The sequence below is a fragment of the Talpa europaea genome, assembly GCF_964194135.1.
Source record: "Talpa europaea genome assembly, chromosome: 3".
NCBI lineage: Eukaryota > Metazoa > Chordata > Mammalia > Eulipotyphla > Talpidae > Talpa > Talpa europaea.
Window position 1 is genome coordinate 149,376,210 of NC_140069.1, and position 22,770 is coordinate 149,398,979.

The following is a 22,770-nucleotide window of genomic DNA, read 5'->3' on the forward strand; positions in this document are numbered from 1 at the left end:
TTGTATTCAAACACAGAAAAAGTACCTTAATTAAGAAGTTTCATTTTTGTACATTTCTATATCTAATGCTAAATCAAAAATCAGTCACTGACCAAGAAGAAATCTCTACAGCTGCAAGTATCTGGCTAAACACTGTTCTAATCAGTCACAGAGCAGCCCTCAAGGCCCCAATAGCACAGGTGCGCGAAGCACCTGGCCCACAGCTCTCCTCACCTCTCGCCCACCCCACAACGCGCCGCGATGGGCTCCAGGTTCCTGGCTGCTGTCTCTCCCACCACACCCTCACTGGAGGAGCTGCAGGGTGAAGGGTGGCACGGTGTTCCACCGGCACATCACTCAGTCAGGGAGAGGCTGCCAGAGCCGGGGTCTCCTCCCGAGGCCCACCACGTCACCGCGTGCCCAGTGAAGGGCGGTGCCTTCTGACTCTTACTAGTGGCTCTGCTGCCATCACTGACAGACTCATTCTCTTCATGGCCAAAGGGGAGCACTTTCCTTGTGGGTCATTTAGGTTAAGGGTCCTTTAAAACTGCCACAGTCATACGACCTTATCTAAACTGGTTAGGAAGTAGACACACCCTAACTTTAAAGTTTTAATGACTATATTTCAAACAGTTGATTTCCATTATTATGCTGTTTTTGCATTTGCCTTCCAATTTTATTGCAAAATGTTCTGAGAAGGACTGTCCAGAGGTTCACAAGGTAAAAAAGTTAGCCCCCGTGGCAGACAACAATGCTGAGATGCTGCTCAACAGTGAACCTCTTTAAGAAATCACAGACTCTATGTGGGCCTGGTTCTTAGCCATCATTTCCAAACAGCCAATGAGGAAGAAATACACTTGTAAGGACTCCCGGGTCACCTTAAGAATCCTGGGTGTCTAAAGTTCACGTGGATCTTATATTCCTTTCCACCACCATCCTTACTCCTTTTTAAAAGACAAGGGCTTTAACAAGATAATGAGGCTGCGTCCCCACGACTGCGAGAAGGACTCTGGCAGCCACCGACACAGGCGCCGCTCAAGCTCCCACCCCCACGCGCACGCATGCAACGTCTCAGGGCCTCTGGCTGAACCCATGAGCCTGCCCCTCACAGGCAGAGCTTTCTCAGCATCCACAAGCACAACTTAGGCGACACTGCCCCGCGGCTCTTTCCTCCCCCAAGGGGGATAAACAAACACCCCAACTTCAATGAGTCAGAGTCAGGCAACTCTCAGTCGCGTTGAATGCACGCTTCCCATTTTTCCGCTAGCAGTTACAGGACTTACAAAATCTCCAATTCTTCACTTTAAATGTCTTCTTAGCTATTCCTCATGACTAGTCATGAAATACCCTATGCTCCTCAGTGTGGTTCCTTTGGTGGGATAACAGGTCGTTACTGGCTTCAATAAACTGCTTTCTCTCAACATAGCCCACTGACTACTACACCCTTTTCATCTTCTTATCCACTAGGGTGGAAGATCTCTGTCCCAAGGAGCTCTCAGTTAGCACTAACCATTCTAAAGGTATTTACAAGAACACAGGCTTCAATGTTTTCAATTTCCTTATTAAGTATGTTGTTCTTCAAGCTTTTCTGGGCTGTTTTATGCTTCCCTTGAAACTAATGAAATTTAAATCCTTGCATTTCTATAGCATTTTACAACTGATCATATTCAGCTGACATGACAGCCAATCTAAATATTTACTGTTCACTCCAAGAATATGATCTGAGTTTCTGTGTGCTCTTTCCAAGCACCAGCAATAACTTCATGAGCTTCGTGGCGTGCAGTAGGAATGTGAGACATCGCTACTCACCTGCTCATCACCATCGGCGGCATGCCCATATTGCTTTGTGCCATTACTTTATTTATGCCTTTAAGGGCCACCATTTTGGCCTTCATTATAGGATCTGTAATTGCATCAAAATCTGAAGGAGAAATATATTTTCAAGTTACTGATTTCATAGTACTTAGTTCAAGTCACACAAAGAGGTAAAATAACTATCACCGATATGATGTAATTTATAGATTCTTACTTCTTACTATTTAATAATCACTATAACAGGCTTCCACATGAGAGGGAATTACGAGATGTTTAAGAACCCTGTCTCAGTGATTCAGAACTGCAGGACTTTAGTGACTGACTCCCGCAAGAATTAAAATAAGACTAAATCAGTCTAATCAAGGGGGATCCTAACAGTCAATGATCTAAAGCAATGGAGTTTTTTCTCAGCGAACATGCACCAACTGTGAAATTACGCACAAGTGCTTCTTCAGGAATTTAATATCAGGAATGAGCATTTGCAGTTACTTCTAATATTAAGGAAATCCAATAACGCTGTCATCACTCCTTAGAAGTGAGGGCATATGCTTGCAATAAGGATACATTACTGAGATACGATGCTTTGCACGAAAACAAAAAAGAAATAGACCAGTGATGAAACTGGTAACGTGCACAGGACAGAATGTCAACTTCACTTTTTTAGTGTGTCTTTCCTTAGAATGTCAATTTTATTGTTTAGGAGAAAGCATCCTTTAAACTTGTGTCCTTTAACACTCAGGTGTTCTTACTACATTGCCATTTTGCAGTTTTTTAATTCGTAGGCCATTAGGAATAGGCTGATGAGCTTTATGAGGTTAAAAAACAAACTGCCAAGCTCACTGCTATGACAGTCTACATAATGGCTGCTAGAAGGAGCTAAAACAGGTTCTTGCTTCCACTGAACAGAGTCCTACACAACGGAACTGAGGGGATCTGATACTCGAAGCTCTGAGTATCAGGGTTCACCTGGGAGGAATCCAAAACTAACTGCTCTCACTTTACAGCTGAGGAAACAGCAGCAGAGCCTCAGTGCTCCCGTGCAAGTGCCCCTAAACCCAGCAATCTCAGCAGCACACGCAGCCCGCCCTACCCACGACTGAGGGGGGCCCGCAGTGCCTACCGATGTTGGGGAAAAAGGGCTCAGAGCGCTGCCGGATCATAGCCTGCATCTGTCTCTGCTGCTGCTGCTCTTGCCGCTCTTGGTCCAGAAGATCCTGCAGAAGTAGGGGCTGCTCCTCGAGGAGGAGGGGCCTCTCCCTGCCCTGCTGGGTCATCTGAGGGATCATCAGTTGCTGGTTCCCCGGTAGACCACTGGTCCCAGGCTGACTTGTCAGCGGCACTGTTTGACCGGCAGGTTTTCCAGTCCCAAAACTGTGGCTGACTGCTGACTGCCCCTGAGCAAACCCCGGATTTACCTGCAAACCCTGAGGGAAAGCATGGTTTACCCTGGAGACCACTGCCATGCTAGAATTCATGCTGTTATCCAAAACCTGTCCGGGCGGTGTCATCAAGGCCGGTGGCACGCCCTGCACTCGGCTGGATGGGGAGGCCGGCAGTGTCGGTGCTGGAGACCCCAAAGGCCCCACGTCGGCGGCGTCAGGCTTCTCGTGAGCAAGTAAACTGGAGAGAACAGGAGTCGATGCTGTTAGGCCACAAGAGGTGGTGGCCTCCTCAGGAGGCTGCTGGGTGGGGCCGAGGCCTGTGCTCCCACCGCAGCTGGGGTTAGTCCTCCTCTCGGTGGGATCTGCATCAGCTGGCTGGGAGGACGGCCGCTCACCCTCACTCCCCTCCACAGGGGCAGAAGCCTGCGAGCAGGGAGCCTCCCCAGAGTCCTTGGCCTCGTCACCTTTCTCCATGTCAACTCTGACGTCCCCTTTGGAATTCGGAGATGGTGCTTCGGTTTTTATGTCACTGCCCACGGGAGACTTTCTCCACGGCGAGTGTTTCTCAGGGGGAGCCGTGGTCTTGCTGTCCTGCTCCTTTCTCTGCGGGTCAGCCGGCGCACACTGGCCATGTAGCTTGTCGTCGATGGGGACGCCGAGGTCCAGCTCCTCGTTGAACATGCTCTTCTTGTCTTCCAAGTCGAGCTCCGGGTCTGTGTAGGCGATGATGTCGAACTCTCCTGACCTCAGGAGGTCATCCAGGTTGGGGTCGTTCGTCTCCAAATTGCCCAGAGTGTCCAGTTCATCTCCTTTGCCGTCCTCTGCATCTAAATTTAAATTTTCAAGATCTTCATCATCCAAGTCTTTGACTTCCAGGTCTTTAACGTCCAGTTCTTTCACTGATGGATCGTCGGGATCAAGTTTTTCTTCGAGACCATCGGACGTTTGCGTGGCGATCTGTAAATTATCAGACGCTGCTTCAGCCTGAGTGGCGGAGGACAAATGGGCCTCTGAAAATTCGCCACCTAAGGGCTGACTCAGAGACCTCATGACCATTGCAGACACGTGGACAGGATGGCCTTGCTGCTGCGAGGATGGCGGTACCGGCTCCATGCCTGGGTGCACGGGCAGCTGGCCGGGGAGGCTTGGGGGAGGTCGGGTCATGGGGTCTGTCTGTCGAGGGCCTGGAAAGTCGGGCCTGGAAATGAAGTTCCCATGTCTTGGGTGAGAAGATGTCTCCAACACGCTGCCAGGAGTGGTACTGAAGGGCAGCCGCGGCCTGCCATCCGGGGCCCGGTGCCTCAATTCGATGAACGCCTGACCCAGGATGTTATGCTGCGGCACCGGGAGACCCTGGGGTGGGAAGTGCTGGGCCAGCCCGACCGGGTTGCCCAGTGGCGCGTTATTTAAGGGCCTGGGCACATCCACAGAGAGTGACCGTCTCAGCTGCGGGGGGACCCCAGAGCCTGGGATTTGCTGAGGAGGCACCAGGAAGCGTTCCTGACTGGACATAGCACCGTGACCACTGCCTGGAAATCCAAATCTAAAAGAAGAAAGAAGCAAACAGTTTACATTCAGTATCACACTGAACTTGGACTTAATTGAAAAAGGACGTGTTTTAGATTTAAGGCACATACAAAATTATAGCTGAATACAATGACTTGACAAAACCCCAAATTACCACTGTTGCACAAAGCACTTGTAAAGTATCTGTGAATTCTGGGTGAGTGCCCCTGGCGGACACCACACCTGAGTCTTAACAGGTAACATAAATGAAGTCAGAGGAAGAGCCCCAAAGTGGATTAAGTCACCTCTCGTGAAACAAGCAGGGTCTGTCTTTCTGGTGTACCCTGGGGGGCGACCTGAAGAAAGCCTATGAGGAGGGTGCTGGAGTGAGGGTGTGGGTTGAACAAACTGTGACGGACTCATGGGCCCCTGTCCACGAGGAGGATGGGGGGAGAAAGAGATCAAGCACAGCAGGTGAGGTGGACACTGCTGTGACGATTAGTAAGTGAATAGTTATGAGACTAATTTTATTATTCATGTTCACAATATACTTTGTTCTAGGTAGAATTAAAGACAGCAATTATAATGGAGAAGGAAAAAAATGAAAATAAGGGTAAGACCACACCAGAGAGGTACATACTAGACCAATGACTAGGGAAATTGAAGCACGTCTAGGAGAAGCACCTCCTGGTCTAGCTCAGGAGCCAGGGGCTGGGGTCTTTCTACTCGCCGCTTCAAGAAAGGTTGCCTCTGGCCCACCTCGTCATGAGAGGCTTCCACAGAAAAACACCCACAATGACCATGGACTAAGACTCTGGAGAGGACCCTGCTCACTCATCACCGGGCAGGCGCTTTGCCTGGCAGACACAGGCGTCACAGTGGCCATGATGTCAACTTCAGAAAAGGAATGTCCTTAGGGGTGAGAAGTGACACTGACTGTATCTCAAGGGGACCAAGAATTAAAAAGCAGTAAGAACTTCTTGATCAAGAGTCACCACTTTTCACTCCTTTCATCTGTCAGCACTTAAATCTGGTACCAAATGAAAGCGTTACCTGCACCCATGTGGTCTCATCCCCATCCCAGGAACATCGGCAGGGTACGGTGCACGTGGGTCCTTCGGGAAAAGTGTGTATCGCGGTCCCAGAGGAGGGATGAGGGGTGAGCGGATGCTCCCGGGATAGGGGGGCGGGGGCCGAGTGAAGGGTTGGCCCACACCCTCGGGCTGCCAGTGCTGCAGGGGCCCTGGATGGGACACCGCAGTGGGGTCCGGTGCCCCTTTCTCCTGCCGGCCTGCCATCTTCTTCTGCTGCTGCTGCTGGAGAATGATTTCACGTAACTTCTGCCGCTGAAAAGGAAGAAACAAGTCACTGCATCGCTTCCTTAATGGTCGCGCTTGCTACGTGCACGGCCCGGAGTGTTCATGACACCTTGACGTTTTACCCTCTGAGGAAACACCAGTTACACTTAATGATGAAACAGGTCACGGCAAATTAATGGATGATTTGCCAGACAGCTACTGCGAAATGGAAAGTTTCTGTGTTTATGGGTCCCCCACAAATTCACCAAGATTGAACTCGGTTACGGAACAGCCTTTTACCAATCTCAGTGATTCCCCGCCGTGTGGCAAAGGGCACTGAGTAAGAGGATGAGACACCTGAGCACGTGTGCAGAAGTGACTCGGTCTGACGACAGGACATTCTCGGTAACATGGTGGAGATAAATGGGACACGCGTGGGGCTCACCTGCCTCAGTTTCTCCGTGTCTGCCTGAGACATATTCACAGTGCTCTGTGATTCAGAGATGCCTGCGGTGGGTGCGGGCCCCGGGAGCTGCGGCGCACCGGGAAACTGCTGGCCCTGAGAGCTCACTGGGGACTTGGAGGGTGTGCCGAAGGTCCCCGCCGACCCAGGTCGGGGCTGGTCAGCAATGTCACGAGCAACCTGGCTTGTTCCAAAGGTGTCGGATGGGGGCCGGGGAGTCACGGGGGGCTGGTCATAGGGATCCCGCGTTGCAGATGGGGAGACGCGGCTGAACGTGTCTGGCAGGCCAGGTCCTGGAGGCCGCGGCGTCTGGGCACACATATCGGGTGATCTGCCTGCAGGCCCAGGGACAGCTGCTCCGTGGCTCGAGGCTGCCGGCAGGAAAGGGTCCTGACTCGGCCCTGGCACTGGCCTCGTCAAGGAGGACCGTGCAAAGGCCTCCGACATCCGTGGCCTGGGAGCAGTGGGCGGCTGCACGTATGGGACAGACACGCCAGGCCGGGGCGTCCCAGGCGGGTGGGCATAGGGGTCCGAGTGCCTCTGAGCAGCTGTAGGCGGCACAAACAAGTCCGCTGCAGGGGGTGGGCGGGGGGTGGGCGGCTGCTGACTGTATGGATCCACCGGGGTGGGCCGAGGGGTGCCGGGAGGCTGCGCGTAGGGGTCAGGGTTGGAGCGAGGTGTTCCTGAGGGCGGGGGGTAAGACTCAAGGACAGGCCGCGGTGTCCCTGGGGGCTGGGCATACGGATCCTGAGAGGCTGGCCTGGACACGGCTCCAGGCTGGGAAAAAGCCCTTGAAGGATGGGCAAAAGACTCGCTCATCGCCGGATGTGGGGTGCCTGGGGGCTGGCTGTAGGGGTCACCTGACTGGTTGTGAGAGAAGGTGTCGACAGGTCTTGGTGTCAAAGCAGGCCTTTCATAAGGGTCAAGAGGCAACCGCCGCGGCGCTGTGGACACCGACCCATAAGGCTCCTGGGAGGGTGGAGGGGGCTGCATGGGTGTCTTGAAAGTCCCAGGGCCACTGTCCAGAGGTGCCGGTGTGAGCAAAGGCCGTGCGTACGGGTCCGGGATGCGTGGGCGCTGAAACACATCTGTCCGGGGAGGCGGTTTAGCGAAGGGATCGCTGCTTCCGGCTGCTGGAGACCCCTTCGCAGTTTGCTCTGGAACGATGGGGGGCCGGGGCAGGCCTAGGGGCTTGGGAAACTGCTCTGTCATCACAGGCCGGGGCGTGTCCGGGGGCTTGACATAGGGGTCTGTGTGAGCGGCAGTGGGGCAGGGGTCCCTGGCTGGGGAGGGCCGACCTCCCACAGGCTCGATCATGGGCGGGGGCCTGGAGACGGATGGAAGAGGGGCACAGCTTTCCGTAAGCACGGAAGTTCTTCTGTGAAAACCGTGGCCCGTCGGAGGTGGTCTCGGGGTGCCCACCATTTTCGCGTAGGGATCCATGGGGGATGGCGGGCGGGAGCTGGAAGACCCAGGTGAAAACACCTGCGGCGAAGGCGGCTGAGTGGGTGCCGGGCTCTCCTGGAGGGCCAGTCGGGATGGCGCGGGCGGCGGAGGGGGAGCCTGCGGTTTTACAAACACGTCATCGGAGGAGGTGGAAACTGGGGTGCTGGGCAGCTGCTTTGGGAACAGGTCTTTGTGGAATGACTGTGCGGGAGACATGCTGCCGTTGCCTGGCTGGGGGGTCAGTGGGCTCTGCACCCCGCTGCTCGGCGTGTCTGACCCGGATGGGCCGACGAGGGGTTGAGCATTGAGCTGCTGCTGGTGCTGTTGCTGTTGCTGCTGCTGCTGCTGCTGCTGCTGCTGCTGCTGCTGCTCGTTCTTCACTTGCTCGAGCTTCTGTGTGGCTTCGATCTTCGCCTGCTGCTTACTTTTCTGACGCATTTGCTGTTGGGACAGGGAAGAAAAAACCATCACACATTTTGCTGCATGTATGAGAGCAGCAAAAAGTTCATGTGTTTGATGTCAGCCACCACCAGACTGCTCCTCTGACAGGTACAAATTCCTCCAGGGCTGAGGCTGGTATCCTCAGGTCACTTCCTGCAGGTCCCGGGCAGTGAGGACAGCTCGATAAATGTCCTCAGCCAAATTCAGTGCACTTTACTGAGATGGGAAGTGGTCTGTTTTCAGTGTTTACATTCCAATAATAACTATATTTTAAAATCACAACAAATAGCTCTCATCTCAAAAAGCAAAAAGGCAATTTGCAAAAGCAAATTAAAAAGACACCACACACCTGTCTAAATTTCCATTCCTGCTCATGTTCCGACTCTCGCTGCTTTAATGGATCTTTAAAAAGATCTGAGTCGATACGAGAACTTGGGTCCACGCTGTCCGGCTGCTGCTGCCTTTTCATGGGGTCACTTGACATCTGCACTTTATTAATACGCAAAGCAGCTCTGTTATCTCTGGCTTTTTGCTTTAAAAAAAAGGAGAGGAAAATTATCTCCCAGTGTATATTAACATGCTTTAAGAAATAAAAACAAAGACTGGGGAATTTTATCACAGAATGAGCCAGGAAAAACCCAGTTTGACAGCTGCAAGGAGCTAATCCCCTGGATGGGGCCTGAGAGCCACTGGCTATCCAGCCACGGCTGCTGCCTCCAAGGAGGGAGTTTCCACGTCTGACCAGGCGAACGGAACCAAGATGTGATCATGGTGCTGTCAATCTTAGATTTCTTAAGACTTTTCAAAAATGGAAAACTTAACATCTATGTCATTTTAGAGAAAAGGCAAGCATAAATTAATCCTCCACATCTAAAATCGGGAATATTACACTGAACATTAAAGAAAATCACTGAGAAACACTAAAAATAGCCTATCATTATCTGACTACATTAGCCTGTCATGAAAACAAAACCATTATCAACACATCAAGCTTTTTTTTTTTTTTGCTTTATCTTGGCCATCACGCCCATGGACAACACAGGCAGCCAAGACAAAGCTGGAAAGGACCATGCGCACTTCCCTAACAAGGGTGTAGGTTTCATGTGCTTTAAAATGAAAGCACCAGGGTTTGAAGCCGCTGACGAGTTGGCTCTTTGGGAGGAAACAATTTACCATATGACTTGTGGATCTTATAAAACACCCTGGTAACTCCTGGTAGGTTCAAGCTTCAAGAGTTCCTCTGAAGGTCTGGTCTAGATAATATGCATCTTTATAAAACTTAATACAAAGAGCAGCTTATTGAGGAAGAAACAGAGGCACATATGGCCTCCAAGTTTAGAATTTTTTCAAAGAGAAAATAATTTTAAAGTGAAGTGAATTAATCATACTAATTTCAATCTTCAACATCCTAGTTCTGTTAATTAGCTTAAAATGTCACATACTAATGAGTTGCATAAAAACAAAACTATTTATTAGTTGTGCCAAATCTTAACATATTTTCTGAAATGGAAACCACCTTTTTATAAGCTAAGGCAACAGCAGTAAGATTTAGGTAGTGTGTTTAAAGATAAAGACACAGAAATTTCTTAAATACCACATATGGTGCTCTTTCCTGTGAACTTGCTTTTCTCCACAACTTAGCAATTTGCTTCACTCTAGTCGTCCAGTCTGCAAAGTAAGAACACCAAGCATATTTACTGAGTCTCACCGATGATGTGGTTAACAGAAGAACTGGTGGCCTGCTGATAGCTAATTTTAATGAGTAGTAATATATTAACTTCGGAGGGCAAACAAATATTTTCTGAATGATGTTTACTGCTTTAACAATCTGGCATGTAATGTTGGGTAGTTTTTAAACTAAATTAAAAAGCAGATAAATTATGACAAGAAAATTCTCTTAACCACAGAGATGCTACCAGAACCAAAGCTGATAGCTTCATGAAGAATCTGTTCTAAAAGAAGTCTATTTGGCTAAAAGGAAATAATCTTAATTATCAATAAGACCCTCACTTCCTTCCTTGAGAAGGAAGACACAGAAAAGGAATGATTTCAAGCCATTTCTATGAAATTCGGTGTCATGACTATTACATGAATTTGCCTGAGAACAGAGGTGAATGACAATTAAAAACTATTTAGTCTATTAAAATAAACCTTTGAGAAAGTCAATAAAAGTAGAAATCAGTTGATAAGCCAACAGCCTTATTAGCAAGAGGTTTCATGAGATTCTGGAATCACAAAGTACAAGAAAAAAGCAACTTTGAAAAAAACAACAAAAACTACAGCTCTGCTCTTGGAACCATTTGCACTGACACAAAGTGACTTAACACAACCCGCTGTGCTCTGGTAAGAGCTCACCGTGTAAAAACAAGCTTGAAGAATCTGCAATTTGCTTTGACATTTCTGCACAAACCACTGGTCTCTAAGTTAGATAAGGCAGCGCTGGACTTATTTCTATGCATAACAAGTAAAGTGCCACTAGCAGACCAAACTTTAAAAAGCATGGAATATGGGCCTCTCCCTAAGAAGTCCAGAGCACCCCCTACCCTCCAGCAGCACAGAAGAGCTGAGTGCTGACAGAAGTGACTGCAGGACAGTGTCAGCCCTGGGTAGAGTGAGCGACCCCCCAGCCTGGGTACTCTCTCATGTTGAACTCACAAGAACCAGCATGTGTTCCCAACTGTTATGTAAGTGGCATTTCATGAATCCAAGTATTTCATCCTTTGGTTAATCAGAATTCTCAATAACAGTACCCTGTACCCTTTGCTTCTTTCAAACAGCCTGGACAGCTGGGGAGAGGAGCGGTAACACTGAGCTAATTTCAAAGGGACCAATGCTAAGAACTGACTGGTGTGGCCTAACTTAGTACTTTTTGGTTTTTGTTCTACAACTTTTTCCCCTAGATTTGCACTTACAGTAATGTATCACTGATGTCCACATAAGTATAAAGACTGCCAGGCGCTGGAAAATGGATATTTCATTAACTGAAATTAACTTTTGGGAAACATGCAAATGCACACAGTGCCTCAGACAGAGGAAAGGCAAGCTGTTTCCAAGCATCATCAGAACCCTCACACTGCACGTTCACACTAGGTGCAGATGTACAAGGCCTCATGGACTCCCCATTCAGTGAAACCAAAACCATGCAAGGTCAGCACGTGGCAGAGAGGCCGACAGAGAGCACCGATGCAGGGCACCTTACCAGGGAACTCTTCCTTTAGGTTGGGGAAGTTGATATTTGTGTAGAGAACTGGAGCTACAGTTGCCATCTCGCCCAGAGCCTCTTCCTTCTCCCACTTGAGGGTGCTCCTCTGGGCGTTGGACATGGTGTCACTCTCTCCTTCCAGGGTGGCAGCGGGTGACGCCCAAGAGCTGGTAGGGTCGCTTGTCAATGGAGTAAATACTGGATTCTTATCCCTGGAAAATAATAAATACCTTTACTTCACACACAAGAAGTTAACTTTCTAAGGCCATGGTCAAGTACACGATCATCAAAGCCGCTCATCAGCTCAATGTCTGATGACTTTTAGCAAAGATCATAGTCAACATATCACACACTAGTATCACATGCAGTCATTTAAACAGACCAAATAACATCTTTAGAATGAAGTTACTATGTTCTACGTGGCCATGGAAAGTCAAGGTCCCAAAGTACCTGGTGTCCGTGTAAGGGGGTTGTGCTACAGTTGAGAAAGTCCCCAAACCATTTCCGGGGGGCAGAGAGTTATGTGGGAGGTGAGGACTGGGTCCAATAAGGCCATTCATGAGTGGCATCCGTGAAAAGACATCTTAAAATAAAAAAGAAGAAAATCCAGTTTGCATCTATTCATAAATAAAAAAGCAACTGAAAAACATCTAAACGAAAATTTAGATGCTACCTGAGAGTAGGGACTTTATTCAATATTATGCTGTAAAATACTGCTTAAAGAGTGACTTGGTTTTTATATTCTTTCTTTTTTTAAAAAAAGATTTATTTATTTATACAAGCACTGGGGTACAGGCCAGAGGCACAGGAGGGTGAGAGGATTCACCAGAATCAGAGCAGGGAGCAGAACAGGCAGAAGGACTGAAGTACACTGCTGAGGGGAGTAGCAGACGAGGCAGGAGAGGTCTGCTGCGCCATGTGGGAACCTCCCTGGCCAGCCGGGAATTGAACCGGTGCTGCAGGGGCTGTGGACAGCTTCACAGCGCTTTGCTCAACCCGCTGCACCACCGGGGAGACCCTTGGTTTTAATATTCTGAAATAAGGCTCCTGTAATTCTGTTTACTTCATCGTGGTAGATGTATACTGGAAATGTTTGTGTCTTGGAGTCTGACAGCCCTGGGGTTGAATCTTACTCATTACAAGTGGAATCTGTGACAGTTTTTGTAAATGACGATGCTGGCCATGTGGCTGAGCAACCTTGGTCAGCTGCCAGCACAGCACCTGGGTGGCAGTGCCCATCAGCTCTATGAGCCAAATCAGCAAGTTTTATCAAATACTCTTTCATGCCTTCATTCAAAATTTACAAAATTCCTTATATTTGACTCTTGTATTTGCTAAGACCAAAAAAAAAACAAAAAAAAAAAACAAAAAAAAAAAACGATGGGTAACTCTTAAATTGGCGCCTTCCCTAGAAGAGTCTGGAATAACAAGCAGTAGTTCATCCACCATCACCTATTAGATGATTACTGTTAAAAATACATTCTATTTTATCTATCTACTTGCAACTTTGGCCCCAGATGCACTCCAGCTCATTCACAAGCGCCAATAACCGTTATCATCTTCTTTCCAGAATAAAACCGACCCGTGCTTCCCCATAATTCTCAAGCATAAAACTCCGACCCCTGATGTCACTGTCTACTCATCTAAGCTCTGGTAATAAGCCATCTGTCCTCATTCAAGCAGTTTTTCAGCAGAAATGTACACTGTGTTCAGGTGTCTTCAAAAACCCATGCCAATAGAGCCATGCCCAAGGTGGTCAGTGCCTGGTCTCGCTGCTGACTCAAGACAGCGACTCCACGATGCTCTAAGGAGAGCAAGAGCCAAGCACGCAGTCTGGCCATATGACAGGGTTCCCACCTTCCCCTGAAGCCGGTGCTCTCGTGGCTGGGGTGCTAGGTGGGCAGGCTGGCTGTCCTCGGGGAGGAGGAAACATGTCGCCTACAGGCCTGTCCCAGGGTCTCGCCTACTTCCAGGTGAGGACTCGCCCTGCTCCTCACCAGCAGTGGTAGGCCCATGGGGTCAGGACCCATGCCCAGCCTCCCAGGACACCAACTCTACTCCGAGGGTAAAGCGGTGTGCGTTCAGGGAACCTCCACACAGGGTCAGTTCCCCACGTCTTACTGTCCCTGCTTCATGCCTATACACTGAATCAAACAGTGTCGTTGTCCTACCCCGCCTCCCCCTGCCGACACTCCCCCAACATAAACATGCTCGCGGAGCTGCCCGAAGACCTACCCGGGTTGTGCAAGGTCAGCAGCTGTGGTGCAGGGGGAGGAGGGGGCTGCGGCAAGGGGCTTGGCTGGGCGGCGGCAGGACTGAGCACAGCCGTAAACAAGTCTTCCACGTCCTTCCCGCCAAGCTCTGCAAGGGGACATTGTAAGGGTAAAGGTCAGATACTACCTCAGCCATCGCATGGGGCATGCCGTTTTCATAAACTGAAATATCAGAACACAAATAAATACCTGGAATTTTATATAACTTTCCAAGAATCGCTCCTACGGTAAAAGAAAGAAATGCAAAGATTAAATACAACTTCAACCTCCTGGTACAAAACAGCACTTATTTGACAGAAATTATCAGAAAAGTTAAATTCTAAATAAGCATGCAGAAACCCTCAAAAATCATATTTACGTGTGTCTTTTAGAAAGCCTAGATGTAGGGCAAATATTTTACCATCTGTGACCATTTTGTCTAGTTCAGGACTGAGGATCCCATCGAGCTGCTCTTCACTCAGCGGTCGTGAGCTCGGACCGATGCTCGGCTGAGGCAGAGCAGAGGGGTCATCGGCGACGGGCCCGATGTCTAGTCCAGCTAAAGAAGCGAGGTCAAGAGGTTAAAAGTGAGCCCCAAAACTCCCACGAGACGGCCACACGATCTCCGGGCATGAATACAACATGTACAGCGGTGGCCAGCACACAGCAAAGTACTCTGGGAGCCCCAGTCAGTCAGGATCCTGCTATCCGCGTGGACAGAGAATCAGTAAAAACTGGGCCCAGTGTAGGTGCCAACATGGGTGCTGGCTGTTATATTTAGGTGACAGTAAATGGACTCCTCAGGAACCGAAGAACACTTCTGGTTCTTAACTGCTAATTTCCACACCAATTAAAAGTAAAAAAGCACACTACATCAAGACAGACATCAATGAGAAGATTTCAACCTGTTATATAATTGCTTTAACTTGGGAAATAGCAATATCAACCTATAGTTCCATGGTTAAATGCAGTATGTGAAACAGAATGGATACATTCCCACTAATTAATGGAAAGTTCTAAAATCCCCAATTAAGTTTCATAAACATTGTCCTTCTATGAATATTACAAGCACAGATCACATCTCTGCCTACTCTATAGTCACAAAACAAGATGTAGATCAAATTTACCACACAGCACGCTTGGTCTGCAGGAGTTGGTTTTTAAGCATGGGTTTAAAAGTGATCTGTCATATATTGTCTTTTTTCATGCTTCCTTAATATCACTACGATTAAAGAAGTACAATTTTGATCTGCTCTTATTTAATCGTGTACTTGAAACGGCCTCTATTACATTTGGGTAATATTGTAATGTTACACACTAACAAGAATGTAACCACCACTGGGGAAAATAAACAACTACTGAGGCTGTGGCCCAGCCCAGTACCACCTCTAGCTGCCAGCAGGATAAGAAAGCCACATGTGGATTAGTGACAGTTAGCACTATGATGAGCAGCATGCACCTACGGGCTGTCTTGGCTGAAACCACTAGAGACTACGTCTACTCAGCCGTCATCCACCGCTCAGTGTCTTACCAAATGGAAGAGGTGAGCTCTCAACCTGGAAAGTGCATAAATCAAGACCTACAGGACCCAAACCAGATAGAATTGTTACCATGGGCGTGGGGAGAGAGGACCATGCAGCCAAAGCAGCAGCAAGATGCTGCGCGCCGTCCAGGCAGTGGGCCTGTTTCCGAGCCAGGTGGGAAGACACAGAAACTGTCACCCTGGCTATCCCCCTCCAGCAGCAGGAAACCCGCAGAGAGCGAATAAAGCGAGCTCTTGGACCACACCAGAAAATACTTTCACTTTGGAGAAAGGACTAAAGCTTGCTCCACATTCACACACCCACCCCGCCCCACCACAGAACATTCATGGGCAACAGCATCCATAAGTACCTGAATGATCAACTGACTTTGCAAGGTCATCTGAGATTATTCCAAGAATGTCATCATCTGTGTTTAAGACTTCAGATATATCAACTAAAGGGTCATCAGCAGTACCTACATATAAAAAGTACATATTTTAAATTTCAAATTTTCCTAGACATTAAATTCTCAAATGCCCTGCCCTCACTCAACTGGTTACTAAGTATCTGGAACACAGCAGCAGCTGGGGTAAGTGCTAGAATCCTAAGTTAAGACTTTTACTTCTATAGGAAAGAATATTTCATAGAAAAGGCACGCCAGTATTTCCATGTTAAAACGACTACACTGTTTTTGCTAATGCACATGAACAATAAAATAAAATTTGAAATAAACACCTAGGCAACAACAGTGGACTAGAATGGGACAAGAGACAAAGCCAATAAAATCATCACAAGTGGCATCGAGGAAATGAAATGTGGGAGGCAGCCCCACTGTGAGGCTGCTCCTTGTGAAAGCACTTCAGGCGCCCCCCGAGGCAGCTGGGCGGGGGAGGCCTGGGATGGGAAGCCTGGATATCAGGGGGCAGGCCTGGGGTGTGGCGAGCAGCAGTGTTGCTGCCTGGAATGGAAGGCGGCGTGGGAACAGAGACCCATCTGTGAGTATGTTCAGTGTGGAATGTGAGAAAATGAAAAGTCAAGGAGGACTCTGGCCCAATCAAGTAGGAAAATATTTACACTTGTTTACTAATTGTATTAAAGTAACAAGGGAACAACTGATTTTTTAATCCACTTCAAGTGCTCTTGGGGGTGGGGGGCATACAATTAAAATGAAGACTTGAGACTCCAGGTCAGCAGTCTTGGTGAGACACAAAGCACCTCGCTTCATCAAACACACTTTTTTCAAAACGGAAGCTAATGTGAATTTTTATATCCAAATATTAATAAACCTTTTGGAAAAGTGATTTCAGTAATATATTCTCTAGGTAACAGTTCACCTGGAAGAAAAATATTCTGAATGGTCCTCTGCGGGGTCACCTACTGTGACTGGTTTGAACAAATGCAATTCTACCGCACAAATTTAGATAACCTTTTTGAAAGACCATGTTGGAAAACTTGGCCCCTAACCTCAAGTAAGGGATTTTATATCTTATTAAACAATCATTAAAATTGCTGTAATGGCATGTATTGACAGGAATGTTAAAACAAACAACAGAAAGTCATCACTTATACGTCCCCCATTATAAAAAATGCAAGTGCATATAACTCCTATAAGTCTTCACATGGTGGTCAGGACCTCTGTAAGATGACACCCTTCAAACAGAGACACCCCTGGAGGCCTGGGGTCTTCGGTGCCACGTCCTGCCCCCCCACAACCACCCACGCCACGCTCACGTGGCTGAGGGGAGGAAAGCACCCACCACAGCAAGCTCAAGGGACAGCACGGTGACCCTGAGCCAGAACAGAGAGCGCCGCTGAGGTTCTGGGGCCTGACTCCCTGGCTGCTCACATACAGCAGGGGCAAGGCTGCCCCAATTATTCCAGAAGTTAAAGAAAAAAGAAAAAAAAAAAAAAAAGCCCGAGTTTCAACTCAGGATCATGCTATGTGAACAGAGCTGTAACAATTTCAGATATTGTAAGGCCTCCTTTGAGATAAGGCTGGCTATTTCCAAATTGAGTTCATAAAATTAAGAGAAATTTGTCAAAAAAACACTAACTTAATGCAGAAAAAGCCTGGAAAAGCCTGGATCCCAAGTGCTACATCACTGAGCTGACTGTGGCCAGCCGACGCTGGAATTTCTTCACAAACACAAAAATGTCCTCAGCTCCTCTTCCCCCTTTCCAACCAGTCCCCACAGGCATGACCTATAGGCACCGGTTCTCAGCGGGGTGGTTCTGCTGCCAGGGGTGTGTCATCCTCTCTGGAGACACTGCAGGTCGCGGTGACAAGCCAAGGAGGAGATGCCTCTCAGCAGTCCTCATGGCGCCACAGCCCCTCATTAGCAGCCACCCAGCCAAGCGCCGATGCTGACACTCTTCAATACCGCTTTTGAATCCCTATATAATTAACCAAGATCTAGCTCACCCTGAAGGCTATATACTCCTAATTCACCAACCACAGCCCTTCACACTGGTCCGTCTCAGGCAGTACAAACCAAACATTTTCCTTTGCAACTTCTGATTTGGGGCTAGTGACAGATGAATGAATTCGCCAAATCTTACAGATCTGCACAATTAAAATGCTTGTATTTACTGACTGCCATGCTTCAATGAAGCTGATGTTAAAGATGCATGACGTCAAACGAAAGCATGTCAAGGTCAGTAACAAGGAGGATGAACATCACATGGCGGGATGGGAGCCCACGTACCTTGCGCTCCAGGCTTCGCCGGGGTGGAGGACGAGCTGAGCAGTGGGTCTAAGGGAGGGCCCAAGAAGTTTGCGTTCATGTTTGTTTTATATGAAAGCTGAGATGCATCTTCTGACAGATTATCTAAACTTAGCTTGTTCTGTCTACTTGTGTCAAGAAGGTCTTTTCCAAAGAAAGCTTCCTAGGGATAAGCACATTTTAAAATGATTTAGATATAAAATTCTAAAATGACAACAGACACTTCTGTCATCATTTTTGATAAGGCAGGAGTAACAAAAAAGCTTGGCATGCACAGTACTGAAACTGAGTTTTAGAAATAGACAAACAATATGGAAATATCTTGTCAATTCCTTTATATAAAGTCCCCTTTTTTAAGAATGAGATAATTTAAGTTTTATTTATTTTTTTGCCCTACCTTATTTTTTTTTTTAAGATTTATTTATTTATAGAAGCACTGGGTACAGTCAGAAGCGCGGGAGGGTGAGAGAATTCACCAGAGCCAGAGGGGAGAGCAGAACAGGCAGAAGGACCGAGGTACACTGCTGAGGGGAGCAGCGGGCGGCAGGAGAGGTCTGTGCGCCATGTGGGACCCTCGCCTGGCGGCCAGGGATCGAACTGGCGCTGCAGAGGCTGCGGGCAGCTTCACAAACCAGTGCTCAACTGCTGCGCCACCAGGGGAGGCCCAATTTAAGTTTTACTAGACACAAATGAAATTATGCAAATAAAAAAACCCACACAATTTTGTTTCTAGTGACAGCAAAATAATAAAGAACTCCAGATTTATACCACGATTAAATTAAAAATTGATACCTTTATAATACTATTGGCACATTGATTCATCTTGTAACAAAAACTAAAGCTTCATGAATATTAATAATGTCAGATGACTTGGGGGGTATCCCAGTGTCTGATCTACAGCTTTAATATTTACATATCTTCGGTAGATTTACTGATCTCATATCAATTCATTTAACCATATTAGAGGTTTAACATGCTATAAATCCGAAAGAGGGTTTTATCAGTCATTTTCACTGTATTACATGTGCAAAAATTTACTGCTATTAAAGGCTCTTGGCTTTTTGCTCATTTACTTGTACTGAGAGTTCTTCACTTCAATATATTCTCTCTGCTGTAGAGATCAGCACTTTACGGGGTCCTTACAGCTTGAGTCTGCCTGAGACTTTCTGAGGACCAATGACGAGGAGAAGAGACAGCACCTGGGTCCTCTTTCACTTCCCTTGACTCAGGCAACTCCACTTAGTCTACTTCTACAAGGTATTGTCTGGAAAAGGGATTCTTCGTAGGGGATGATTCAGCAGTAACTGTCAGCATTTACGACATTCTTGCCAAAGAAACACACAAGAAGGTGCAAGCAGCATGTTTCTAACAATGAAAAGTATACACAGCCTCATGTCTAATCCAAGGCAAGTGACTGGAAAAATCACAGACGCCCACACAATAAAATACACCGCAGTTTTTTTTTTTTTATTCTAAAATGCAGAATACAAAGAAAGCAAGTTGGATATGTGCAGAACATGAAAAACAAACCAAGACTGTGGTGTGTGCAGAAATGGAATTTTTTGAAAGTCCTGAAATGATATACACCAAACTGCCAGCAATGCTAACTCTGAAAAGGAACTGAGAGCAGGGTTGTGAAGAGGAGGGCAGAGATGAAGCTGTGTTTGAATGGAAATTTTCTGCCTTTTTCGTGGACGCCTGGGATGACCTGAGTGCCACAGGCTGCAGCATGGTGTGGGCATGGCCCGTTTCTCACACCAGCAATGACTTTGTCATCAGGAGATGGGTGAAAGAGCTGAGATCGCTCGCTCGCTGCTTTCATCATGAATTCAAGAAATCTAAGACCACCGTGAGCGAGAATTTTTCTTTAAATGGGTTCAGGTGATTTTTAGTGCTATAATACAGTGAAAACTGTATTACTCTTACTATCTTGAGCCGGCCCACCCCTGGTCCTGACATAAAGGAGCATCGCCACTCCTTTCTAGGAGGCTCATGTGGTCAGTGACTCCAAGAAGCAAGTGGAGACGGTAGAACTCAGGGCCACACTATTAGAAGAGGCACAAGCGTTTCTACTGTTGGGAAGATGATACATTGATTTATAGTTGATCTGGTTACTGTTGTGATCAATGAAGGAAAAAAGCTTAAAACCTGTCACTGAATTGCTTGTGAGCTGTCACCACTTCCCCAACCAATGTGGGAAAATCAAACTGACATGGTAAGATGTCCGAGAAACAGTGCTGCCGAGGAGCATGGGGCCTACGGTAAGCTGAGCAGCACGAAGACAAGCAAAACTTTTCCCAGGAGCAAGGGACGCCCGGCACCTTGGCCACAGCCCAGGGGCCCACGCCCCAGACTCCGGCCTCAGCGTGGTCAGGAAGCCAGGCCCACCATTTCTAAGGGGTATCTAGCCAAAGCGTAAAATGGTCAGTTTTCACACCTTCAGAAACAGCTGCACTCAGCTTCCCAGACACAGACCACCTGCTCAGGAGGGTCGCCAGGAGGAGCAGGGGGAGGAGGGTGAGTTGTGAGTGTCGTCTCGATCCTCCCAGGAAGGACCGTTAAGGAGAAAGCAGAAAGTAGAGTAGGCGGCAACAAACAAGATGCAATTAAAGAAAATACAAATAATAAATGGTCTATTTCCTGACCAATAAAATTACTGTCATAGGCTAGAAAAAAAGGGCCTTTTGAAGGGAGAAATTACAACATTAACAGCAACATGTAAGGCGCAAAAGTGTACTGTACAAACGCACAATTCTCACTTCACCTTTCAGAACACATTTCTGAAATGTACAGTAGGTATGGTCACAATTTTATGATGAGAAAACCGAGTCAGGGTGATATTAAAAAATGACACACAGGTGAGCGGCAGCAGAGGGGACTGATGGCCACGACCTCCACTAGCCTGGGGGTGCTGGCTGTGTCCCAACAGTGGGCCCACTGTGCTCGCAGACAGTACCTGAATGTGTGGCTTCTATATTCCCAATTAGTAAAAAAAAGAATATTGAGGGAAGTTTGTGTTAATTGAAATCATCTTAAAACCAACTTAATGAGTAGCAGCTCAGGGGAAATATAAGGCTGAAAGAACCCACCAAGGCCACAGAAGCCATGACGAGGCACTTCTGTGGGAGAGTCAAACCAGACCAGCCATCACAGCGAGACTGGGGTGGATGATCAATGACCGTCTGTACCAACTTGTTTTCCGCACACGCAGTAACAGAGGCCCAGGAAGGAGGAGCTTCAAGGTCACAGTCTGGGGCAGCTGACCTGAGTTCGGTTTCTGACACAGAGCTCTTCCCACACCATCCCATGCCTCTGAACATTCCTGTGGCCTGATGTTTACAGTGAACTAGGAAGATTTTAATTTTCATGTCGTCTGTGTCTATCAAATGTAATCTCATATTTTTATGGTGTAACTCTTAGAAAACAAAACCAATTGTGCTCATATCTTTGGTTCACTGCGTCCCTGAAAGCAGAGGGTATCGGGAGAGCCAAGCCAGGGGCTGAAGCTGCTCTCCGCTCAGTGAGCCAAAGGGCCGAGCCACCAGCAGTGGCTCAGGCATGCCCGGAAGCGCAGAGAGCGCGGGGAGCCTGGGGTGGAAAAGCTTTCCCAGCCCAGTGTGCTTGTAGGTCTGATGAGATATTAAGAAGTGAAAATTGAGATAAGAACATGGGGATAAGAATCAAAAGCACAAAAATGATGCCCTAATTTTAAGAGCCCTGAAAGGTAAAAGTGACATTTATGACAGCTAATTAAAAACAAATATCAATAAAAATAAAACAAACCTACTTTTCAAAATTCAATACATTACATGTCTTTCATGACCAAAGTAATATACTATAAAGAAAATATTACCTGTAAATAGGCAGGGAAAGTTTCCTCAAGCTTATTTTTCCTCTTACGGTATCTCTTCTTGATTTTTTCAGTGTTATCAGTAATAGAAACAGGTTCGTCAACTAGAGCATCTGGTAGCTGCTCACTCCAGCCTGCAAAAAACTCACAGCTATGAATTTGTGGCCCTGAAAAAGCTCAGACAAACCCACCCCAGAGTGAGTTATTTATTCATTCATTCATACATATAAGAACTGGGGTACAGGCCAGATGTGTGGGTTCACCAGAGACAGAGTGGGGAACAGAACAGGCAGACTGACGAAACACACTGCTGAGGGGAGCAGCGGGAGAGACAGGAGAGGTCTGCTGCGACACGTGGGATCCTCGCCGGCCGGCCGGGATTGAACCGGCGCTGCAGAGGCTGCGGACAGCTTCACGCGCGGTGCTCAACTGCCTGTGCCACCAGGGGAGGCCCACCCCGGAGTAATTTTATATTTAACAACAACACACACACCAGTTCCATAAAAGCAAACAAGCCTTCTCTTCTCTCCTGCCAGCTCCACTGAGATGTCACTGACATCAACGGGGCTGATGGTAAGCTGAGCAGCACAAAGACAAGCAAAACTTTTCCCAGAGATGTCCCAAAGCCAGTTCATTAGTGAGTGTGAATTTTTATAGGAAGCTCATTCATGTCCATGTCAACAGCACTGGCACACCTGCCTACTGCCCACCGATAACTATTTCCTTACAAAGCAGAATGTGTTTTTTTTTTTTTTCCCCCTTAAACTTCAATACTTTATTACAGATTAAAAAAATGAAAAGACCCAGCACTCGCGAGTATCTGGGAGGCTGCCTGTCCAGGCCAGGCAGGGAAATTTAGTGGGTACGACCTTCTAGGCGTTAACTGGGAA

General features: G+C 47.6%; 1 protein-coding gene across 1 annotated transcript in view; it reads right to left on the bottom strand.

Annotated features, from left to right (window-relative positions):
* Window positions 1-22,770, bottom strand: part of KMT2C (lysine methyltransferase 2C) — a gene marked incomplete at both ends in the record, with an annotated part of 180,998 nt that overhangs the window by 27,098 nt on the left and 131,130 nt on the right. The window contains 14 exons of the mRNA XM_084230748.1: window positions 1,789-1,900; window positions 2,915-4,719; window positions 5,736-6,028; window positions 6,426-8,330; window positions 8,680-8,862; window positions 9,925-9,998; window positions 11,530-11,744; window positions 11,983-12,115; window positions 13,768-13,893; window positions 13,995-14,027; window positions 14,206-14,334; window positions 15,678-15,782; window positions 18,013-18,193; window positions 21,884-22,014. Of these exons, the coding sequence (XP_084086874.1) occupies window positions 1,789-1,900; window positions 2,915-4,719; window positions 5,736-6,028; window positions 6,426-8,330; window positions 8,680-8,862; window positions 9,925-9,998; window positions 11,530-11,744; window positions 11,983-12,115; window positions 13,768-13,893; window positions 13,995-14,027; window positions 14,206-14,334; window positions 15,678-15,782; window positions 18,013-18,193; window positions 21,884-22,014 (5,425 nt within the window). The remainder of the gene's footprint in view (window positions 1-1,788; window positions 1,901-2,914; window positions 4,720-5,735; window positions 6,029-6,425; window positions 8,331-8,679; window positions 8,863-9,924; window positions 9,999-11,529; window positions 11,745-11,982; window positions 12,116-13,767; window positions 13,894-13,994; window positions 14,028-14,205; window positions 14,335-15,677; window positions 15,783-18,012; window positions 18,194-21,883; window positions 22,015-22,770) is intronic.